The sequence below is a fragment of the Cetorhinus maximus genome, chromosome 13 (genome assembly GCF_964194155.1).
Source record: "Cetorhinus maximus chromosome 13, sCetMax3.hap1.1, whole genome shotgun sequence".
Taxonomy (NCBI): Eukaryota; Metazoa; Chordata; class Chondrichthyes; order Lamniformes; family Cetorhinidae; genus Cetorhinus; species Cetorhinus maximus.
The window spans coordinates 2,861,370-2,871,697 of NC_135891.1; the positions used below are offsets into that span (position 1 = coordinate 2,861,370).

The following is a 10,328-nucleotide window of genomic DNA, read 5'->3' on the forward strand; positions in this document are numbered from 1 at the left end:
CTCTCTCGACGCCTTCTGCCACTATTTTACAAGATCACCCGCCTCATAGCCTGCCTTCAGAATGCTAGCAAAATCTAGCCTTTGGGTGTCAGTCATGTCTCAGCGGTTAGAAGTTGCACCTCTGAGTCAGAAGATTGTGCGTTCATCTCCCACTGGAGAGGCCTGAGCACAAAACTTAGGCTGACACTCGCAGTGCAGAACTGAGGGAGCACTGCACTGTCGAAGAGTCAATACTGAGGGAGCACTGTACTGTCGAAGAGTCAATACTGAGGGCTACATTGCTGGGGGTCAGGAGGGGAGCACTGCACTGTTGGAGGGTCAGTACTGAGGGAGTGCCGCACTGTCTTTTGGATGCAATGTTAAATGGCAATTCCAACTGAAGGATGTAAAAGATTCCTGGCACTATTTGAAATAGAGCAGGTGTACTCACTCCTGGTGTCCTGGTCAATAGTTATCCCTAAACCAACAACACTTAAAAAAAGATGATCTATTCATTATCACATTATGGTTTGTGGGAGCTTGCTGTGTGCAAATTGATTGCTGTATTTCCTAAATTACAACAACAATGGTTAAACTTCAGAAATACTTCATTGGTTTTAAAGTGCTTTGTAATATTTTGAAGTTGTGAAAGGTGCTTTAGAAATGCAAGTTCTGTTCTATGTTATGACACAGTTGGTAAAGGCTGAATTATTTAAAATCCCAGAGGGAAACTTTAAACAACTGTCATAACTTATAATTTTAAGTATTATGTTTGAGGTGCAGCTCTGAATTCAGAAATGAAACCACCGAGCCTCCAGAAGTTTTTATATAAATTAACTTAGACATTTATTAATTTAACAACGTATTAAGCACATACACATGTCTACAAATTACTACCATAATAACTATTAAACAAATCCCCAAATTAATCACTCCCAGGTAATCTTCTCCAAGGCAGCAATAACCCATAGACATAAACAGACACCACCCCCAATGATTTCACCCCCGGTCTTTGAATGGTTTATTCAACAAAATGCAAATGTACTCTTTACCTTACTGCTTAACATCTCAAAACTACTATAGAGCAAAGCACGCAGACTAGCTGGATTTAATCCAAGTAAGACACACACACACCCACATATCTACAGACACAGACCCTACTACAAGTCCAATTTAAAATAATTTCCAATAACGTTATATACGTTAATATCCTCATGACATCCCCTCCCTATTGAAAAATGAAACGTCATAATTCTGAAGGATGGCTTCATTTTTTAATACCCATCTCATACTATCTCCTATACTTATTACACTATTAGATGCATGCAATAAGATAACATTATATATACACAAGTCCTTGGTATCAACATAAATCACCCCAGGTCAATGTCCAGGATTTAAAAAAAAATGTTCAATTTTCCTTTAAGCTTCAAACTCTTGATAACATATCTGCGAACAGGTTTTCTCTTCCAGCAACATGTATAATCTGTAGATTAAACGGTTGTAATAATAGACTCCATCTGAAAAGCCTTGCACTCCTGTCTCAAAATTTGACCAAAAACTTCAAATGATTGTGGTCTGTATAAACAATTGTTTCAGGTGAATTGTTGACAATATAAATTTCAAAATGCTGCAATGCTAACACCAAACTTAGTCTCTTTTTCGATCATTGATTATCTTCTCTGTTGTACTTTCAGCTTCCTTGAAAAATACCCTATTGGTTTTTCAATTCCAGTGTCATCTTCTTGTAACAGTACAGCCCCAATGCCTATATCGCTTGCGTCAATGGCCAACTTGAATTGCTTGGCATAATTGGGCACTGCCAAAACTGGTGTCGTAGCTAATACAGTTTTCAAACTATCGAATGGTTTCTGACCCTCCAGTGTCCATTGAAACTTCTTGTTCTTTTTTTATAGTTCAGTCAGTGGAACAACCACTTGGCTAAAATTTGGCACAAATTTCCGGTAAAACCCACTCATGCCCAGAAATCTCAAAACTCCTCGTTTGTTGTAGGCACTGGGAAATCCATGATGACTTTCTCATCTCCCGGAGTCACATTACCATATCCAGTGGTATGGCCTAGATATGTAACTTGTGCTTTTGCAAATTCACTTTTAGCCAAGTTCATCACCAAATTAGCTTCTTGTAATCAAGAAACTTACCCTCCAGACGCTGTAAATGCTCCTCCCACGTAGGACTGAAAACTATTAGATCATCAATGTAAACTGCAAAATTGCTTAGACCGGCACTTAATTTTTTTTAAACCCTTTGAAATGTCGCAGGTGCATTCTTCATACCAAATGGCATGACTTGAAACTGATTTAGTCCACTTGGTGTTACAAAAGCTGGTATCTCCTTTGTTCTCTCTGACAATGGTACCTGCCAATAACCTTTTAGCAAGTCAATCTTTGTGATAAATTTTGATTGTCCCACTTTCTAAATGCAATCTTCCAACCTTAGTAAAGGACATGAATCCACCTTTGTCACCACATTCACCTTTCGATAGTCCACACAAAGGGCGGGATTTTCCACACCCGCCCGCTGCCGCGATCTTCTGGTCCCGTCGCAAGTCAATGGACTTCTGGCTGGAGCGCCGCCTCGCCTGCGGTGGGTCCCACCCACAACGGGGCCGGAAAACCCCGGCCAAAGTCTTTGTTTTCCATCTGTTTTCGGTACCAGTACAATAGGCGAACTCCAGTTACTGCAACTAGACTCAATGGTATCATTTTGAAGCATGAAACCAATTTCTTTTTGTACTTGTGATAACTTTGCCAGATTTAATCTATAAGGATGTCACCTTATTGACGTTGAAACCTGTACGGAGACAGCATGTATAGCTAAATGCGTCTTTCCCAATTTATTCCCACAAATAGGTTTGTGTGACTGCAACACCTTTTCCAAATCACTTTGACACGTGCTTGGAAGGTAACTCAATATTGCATTTAAATTTTCAAGTACTCCCTCATTATCCAATTTGATGAGAGGAAAATCAATTTCAGAGTCCTGCACTTCTACCTCTTCCTCATCATCCACCATCACTAACACCTCTTTTAGTTCCTCTTCCCTGTCAATGTACTATCTAAGCATCTTTACATGACCCACCCTTTGCTTCTTTCTTCTATCTGGAGTATTTATTAAATAATTTACTTCGCTAAATGTTTTTTCAATCCTGTAAGGCCCATTAAATCTTGCATTTAGTGAATCACCTAGTACTGGTAACAAAACTAATACTTTCCCTCCAGAAAAATAAACTGTGAGTTTTAGCTTTCTTATCTGCCTTCATTTTCATCACTTGCTGTGATATCTTTAAATGTTCCCTGGCCAACTCACGTGTTCTGTTCAATCTTTCCCTGAAATTTGATACGTAATCTGAAAGAATAGTTTCTGAATGTTGACCCACCAATTTCTCATGAATCAATTTCAGTGGTCCCCTTACCTCATGACCATAACCTAGTTCAAAAGGACTAAAACCAGTTGATGCATTAGGAGCGTCTCTGGTAGCAAATAACAAGAATAGAATTCCTGTATTCCAGTCCTGTGGATAATCCTAACAGTATGCTCTCATCATAGTTTTTAAAGTTTGATACCATCCTCCCAAAACTCCTTGTGACTCCGGATGATAAGCTGTTGACTTAAACTGTTTTATCTCTAAACTGTTCATTACTTCCTTAAACAGCTGTGACACGAAATTTGACCCCTGACCTGATTGTATTTCCTTAGGTAAACCATATCTTGTAAAAAATGTAATTAACTCCTCCACAATCTTCTTAGTTGTAATATTTCTTAAAGGCATCACTTCAGGAAACCTGGTAGACAAATCCATTATTGTCAATAAATACTGATTTCCACTTTTAGTCTTAGGGAGGGATCCTACACAATCAATCATGACCCTGGTAAAAGGTTCTTCAAATGCTGATATTGGGATTAAAGGCTCCGACTTAATCACTGCTTGTGATTTTCCTGTTACTTGAATTTGTTAGAGAATTTGACTATATCCCTATGCAATCCTGGCCGAAAAAACCTTTATATCTTCTCCTGTGTTTTCCTAATGCCCCCCCACCCCCAATTGGAATTTCATCAGCAATCCTCAGAATCTCATTTCTATGCCCTAATGGGATAACAATCTGATTTACCTCCCACCAGCTTTCATTTGCTGAAACATGATCCAGCCTCCATTTTCTCATTAAAATATCTACCTTAAGGTAATAACATACTGGAATACATTTTGCCTCTGTTTCTGAATAAGCTTTCAGATATTACTGTTTTAATTGCAAGTTATTTTTCTGTAACTCCACTAACCTCCTTGAGTTAAACACTTCAGCTGAACTTCCCTGCATTCCTTCTTCCTGAACAATGTTATCAAATACAGTGTCAGCTAACTGGATTTCAACACCTTCTTCTTGCCTTTGAACAGCCTGCCCTTCTTGTTTACCCCGTTCCTCCCAATGAGCTTTTAATCTCATTATCACACAATCACAAAACAATCCAGGATGCTCCTCCTGTAACACCTCTGTTGAAAACACTTCTACAGGCTGCTCAACTACCATAGGCATCACCCACATTTGTGATCCAGCTATATCATTACCCAGAATAAATTGCACTCCTACAATAGGCAATTTTTCCACTACTCCAACAATAATTTCACCTGTCCTCCATTTGTTCTTTAAATTTACCTCCCACAACAGAATAGATTTAAAATCTCCACGAACCCCATTTATTATCACCTGCTCCTGCAGTACTCCCTCGGAACAACAAATATCTCTATCCCATAACATTAATGATTGACTAGCCCCTGTGTCTCTTACAATTTTAATATCTTTGCCTACTCCACCCTGCTCACATGGAAAGACTTTCCCTTCACACACAAAGCCTTTAAACATTTCTGCAACCTGCTCCTCAGAATTATCTTGGGTGAATTGTGAACACATTCCCACTTCTTTACCTATCACTGATTCTCCCTGTTTCACCTGTACACAAACCACTGGTTTTTCCTGTGCCTGAACCTCAGAACCCACAGTACTTTTACTTCCAGAACTTTTCTGTACTTGCATAGTTCCTACAGGTTTTTCCAGTAATTTCCAACTTCATGTGCCCCACTTTATTACAATGAAAACACCCCAATTTTCGAATACCCTCAGCACTTTCCCTTTTATTTGAGAAAAGACTTCCTGGGAATTCCCAGCTACTCCTCTTCCCTGACTATCTACCTTCTTTTCACCTTCCCACTTTCTATCCTTTTCCAATTTCAAAGGGTGATGAAAAAGGTTTAGCTCAATGAACTAACTCATAACCATCAGCTATCTCTGCTGCTTGTCTTACAGTTTGATCCCTCTGTACCTCCACATGAGTTCTCACTACCAAAGGGATTGAGTCTTTAAATTCTTCCAAAATAATTACTTCCCTAAAAGCTGCATAAGTTGTCTCTATTTTCAACGCCCATATCCACCAGTCAAAATTACTTTGTTTTACTCTCTCAACCTCAATGTAAGTTTGCCCAGGCTGTTTTCTCATATTCCTAAATTTCTGCCTGTATGCTTCAGGAACCAACTCAGATGCACATAAAATAGCCTTTTTTGCCACATCATAATTCACCAATACATCTTCAGATGGTGAAGCATATGCCTCAAGTGCTCTACCCAGCAACTTAGACTGTAATAATAATGTCCAGTACTCCTGTTTAGCTATCTTCTCAAATGAAATAAACAACGCTTCAATGTCTTTTTCCTCAAACTTTGGAAGAGTTTGTACAAATTTAAATATCTCCCCACTAGGTTTTAGGTTAAAGGATTTTTCATCATCAGAACTCTCTTCAGACTCCGAGATCTTTTTTTTTAATTTACAGCCTTTTAAGCAGGTATTCTCTTTATCTTTCTCCTGAAATTCCAGTTTCAGTTTCCTTTCATTCTCCTGCCTACTGCTTGCTCCCTTTTAAACATCAATTCTCTTTCCTTTGTTTCTAATTCTACTTTTTTTCAGTCCCTTTGCTTGTTCAAATTCAAGCTTCTTCATTTCAAACTGCAGCCTCACTACCTCCAGCTGTGACTCACTAGTGTCAGGTTTCACTTCCAACTGTAGATGCTTTGCTATATTTTTAATTATATTTGATTTCTTAGCCCCCAGAGGTAACCCCTATTTTAACTTATCTACCAACTCTGTTAACTTGCTTTTGGTTATTTTTTCCAACCCGATCAGAGTTATATCTTCTACTCCCTGACAAGTCTTAGCAATTGCCAAAGCCACCTTGCAGTCTCACCACTTCTAAAAATCCTCACCAACTCCTGACTTCAAAGTGCTTCTCGTACTCATAACCTTAAGATTCACCAATTCCAAACCAATCAAGGAATAACAAATATTATCCCACCAAGAGCCCCTAGTTGCTGTGACACAGCAGTTGGTAAAGGCTGAGTTATTTAAAATCCCAGAGGGAAACTTGAAACAACTGTCATAACCTATATTTTCAATTGGTATGTTTGTGATGCACCTTTGAATTCAGAAATGAAACCACCAAGCCTCCAGAGGTTTTTATATAAATTCAATTAAACATTTATTAATTTAACAAGGTATTAAACACATACACATGTCTACAAATTACTACCATAATAACTATTAAACAAATCCCCAAATTAATCACTCCCAGGTAATCTTCCCCAAGGCAACAATAACCCATAGACTTAAACAAACACCAGGCAAAGCGCATTTTACTTTACAAATTCAAAATGAGGTTCCTTTCAATTTGGTTCCTTCACACAGTTGTAGGCTTACAGGCGGCATGCCTCTGACTCACACACAAAACTCTGTTCTGCATATACCTAGCCTTCCCTTTGAATGCAAATTCTCATTATGTCACCAGGCCCTTTGAACTCCACCTCTTCAAATGATAAAACCCCTTTCATAGTATCAATTTAATTGGTAGTATAAGCATATTGTTTGGTGTCTCCTAGCTAGGTGTAAGATTTCACCCCGGTCTTTGAATGGTTTATTCAACAAAATGCAAATGTACTCTTTACCTTAACTCCCTTACTGTTTAACATCTCAAAACTACTATACACCAAAGCACCCAGACTAGCTGGCTTTAACACAATTAAGACACACACACTCAAACCCACAGACACAGACCCTACTACTAGTCCAATTTAAAATATTTTCCAATAACATTATATACATTAATACCTTCATGGCATCTTTGTGTTCTTAAAAGACCGCAGTAGGGACCTGTGAGATAACACAAGGGCTGCTTCAGTGCCTGATCTTGCTGGGTGTAAATAATTGATCCTGGGGAGATTCAGTGTTCCTTCATTGTGCCTGAGTTATGGCTACTGCTGGAGCTGAAGATCTGTTGGGATGACTTGGTTCTTTGACCTGGAAATGGTCTCTGTGTGTCCCTGGTGGACAAGTCACACACATCTGCCTTTCACAACCGGTAGACAGGGATTGCACTGAATCAGTCTGGAGACGCCATGCTCCTCACCCCAAACCTGCTAATGATCTCACCCATGGCAGTGGGCAGCTAGGACCCCTTTCCTTGTTCCGACGGTGGTTGGAGCAAAATCCCTGGAATATCACCCCCTTAATTTTAGAATGAAATCTAGTTCAGACTACTAATTCATCAAATACACAAACTACTCTCTTTGGGAACCAGATAGAATTTGTGAGTAAATTAGATTTTTCTTCTTTTGGAGATCTATGTTTTGGGATTGGGCTCACTGTGCAGGACAGTATTGGGGTGTTCAGATTAGTCAGTGAACAGTATTTATCACATGCCATATTTTGAGGTTTCACACCGTGCCCAGAGGTGGATTTTGGTTTTGTAATTGTTAAGTTTGCTACAAATGAGTTAAACTTGGTTCTCTCAGGGTTAATTTCACAGGATGCAGGTATGGGTTAGTTTTCAATCAGTGCATTCTGGAAACAGTAGAGATTACCTATGGATGGAAAATGGATAATGACAAATCAGCTGCGTGTTTTACTAGCTGTCCAATTTTCCCTCAATTGACTTTATTTGGATGAGGCATAAAACTGGCAGCCTGTTCACTGTCGCTTGTTTGCAGCCCAGTAACAAAGGATAAAATGACCCCCAATGAAGGGTAATTTGGCATTTCAGTGCCAACTTTGTTGTGATAGTATTACTCATCAGCATCCAATGGGAATCATGCCAAAGTCAGGCTGATGGATTCTGCTCTGGGTGGAGCTGTCGACCATTTTGACTGAAAGGTGACATTTGAAGAAATAGACAGTGCTGTATGTGGAAGCTTGTCAGGTGGTTAGTTGCTGTATGAAATTTCAACAAGACCGAAGACTATAAGAGAGAGCAAGTTCTGCCGTATGATTATCTGCCTAAGTTAAGATGGCCTAATAAAGTGGGGTAACATAGTGTGTTCATTATTTTTATATCATTACGGAAAACTAAGCTTTACCAACTTAGCCAATTGATCAAACTGTTTCCTCTGTATGACCACCTTACTGAGGAATTGGATAACAATTTGAGCCAAGCATCGCCTCATGCAGAGTTCATGGATCCATCTTTGGAGAAGACATGGAGATCTTGGTGCAGGTGACAATTGCTGTATTGTTAGACCCCAAGTCATGTACTCAAGTAGATGTAGGGAGTGGGTACTAATTCCCATAAAGTTAAGGTGCTCACACTGCTTACAGGCGAGACTGAAGCCACTGAACCCAAAAAGTTATCTACAGAAGATTTAATTCTGTAATGCCAAGGTCGGGTAGTAAACATGGGGCAAAAGAAATATTGGTGGAGATTTGGGGTTTCATAGATATGTAGGAAAGAAGGAATCAGAGTAGGATTAGGTGTGATGTTTCAACAGAGTGAAGATCTGAGGAATGAGGAGTGGCATGTTTTGGGAGTTTGAAAGGGACAAGGTGAGTTTTATCGTGGGAACGCTCTTTATAATAGAAGCACCAGAATGGAGAATGTCAAGACGGGTTAGTTCAGAGGGAGAGAAGCTGAAGAGGAAAGAAGGAACGGCTTTCCGATGTTGAATAAGGCAGGTTGGTCAATTACTATATTTGCCATTGGTTGTACATCCAGTTATTGTCCCGTAAATGTCAAGGAATTGATCAAAGGGGAATTCAATGGAGTAATGTGTAACTTCTCTGTTTGGGTGTCTGGATGACAGCTGGTTAATGGGAAGCTGGTTAATGGGTAGCTAGTCACCTGTTTAAAGCAGAGTTGGTGATGGCTAGCTAGGCAACTGGTTAGTGGGTACTGGTTAGCAGGCAGCTGGGTGATGGATGTCTAGTTAGTGGGAAGCTGGTTAATGGGCATCTGGTTAATGGGCACCTGGGTGTCTGAATGGAAATAACAGGTTTTCTGTATCCTACAGGTGCACTCGATGGAGAAGAAATTAGATTTCCTGGTGAACATCTACATGCAGCGGATGGGAATCCCACCATCGGAAACTGAGGCTTACTTCATTTCCAAAGAGCCAGATCCTGCTCCTCCATATCACAGTCCGGTGGACAACCGGGAGCTCTGCGAGAAGAACACAAATGCCAACAAAATGATGCGGTCATGCAGCTTGACTGCACACAAGACATACCCCGGACTTGGAGTGGCAACATTGGCACCCAATGGCTGTCCACCATCAACCTCATCTCACCAACACTCAGCCAATGGGTTGGGCCGGCAGAGCCACGACACCCTGACCTTTATGACCTCTCCGGTAGGTGACGGCACAACCTTTGTCAGAATCCCGCCCCCGCCCTCTGTGTCACACGAGAAGATATCAGGTCACGGCAGCTGTAGTAGGGGTGGGGTGGAATACAGCCGGCATGAGGACCACTACTGCAAGCACCAAGAGACTGTGCTGAAAGAAAGGGACAGTGACACCTCGATCTCCATTCCCTCTGTCGATCATGAGGAACTCGAGCGTTCGTACAGTGGTTTCAGCATCTCGCAATCGAAGGAGAACCTGGAAAGTGTCAACAATGTCCCCTATGTTGGGGCGACACCCTGGTCAAAGGTCAGACTGTACATTGCAGAAGGGGAGTCTGACACTGATTCAGAAGCATGCACCCCATCGGGCCCCCCACCAAGGTCAGCTACGAATGAGGGGGCGCACTGTGACTTCACGTGGTCTTCATCCAAATAGACAGTGGCCTCTGTTCATTTGATGAGAAAAATGACACTGAGGAAGGGGTCAAGTTTCCAGTCACTGATGAGAACCAAACTTAATCTTACACAACAAATGCAACAACAGGGGCAGGGAAACAGTTTGGGGACCAGAGCCGTAGATTGTATGTGGGTCACCTTTTGTCCTACCAGCTGGGAAATGCTGGCCCGCTTAGGTTCTCATTGGACTCCTCAGGGCCCGAGGAGGTTGCCACTGCCA

General features: G+C 40.8%; 1 protein-coding gene across 2 annotated transcripts in view; it reads left to right on the forward strand.

Annotated features, from left to right (window-relative positions):
- Positions 1-10,088, forward strand: part of kcnq2b (potassium voltage-gated channel, KQT-like subfamily, member 2b) — a 171,608-nt gene extending 161,520 nt beyond the window's left edge. For both annotated transcript variants that reach the window (XM_078554822.1, XM_078554823.1), the window contains one exon: positions 9,321-10,088. In XM_078554822.1, the coding sequence (XP_078410948.1) occupies positions 9,321-10,088 (768 nt within the window). The remainder of the gene's footprint in view (positions 1-9,320) is intronic.
- The last annotated feature ends 240 nt before the right edge of the window (positions 10,089-10,328 follow it).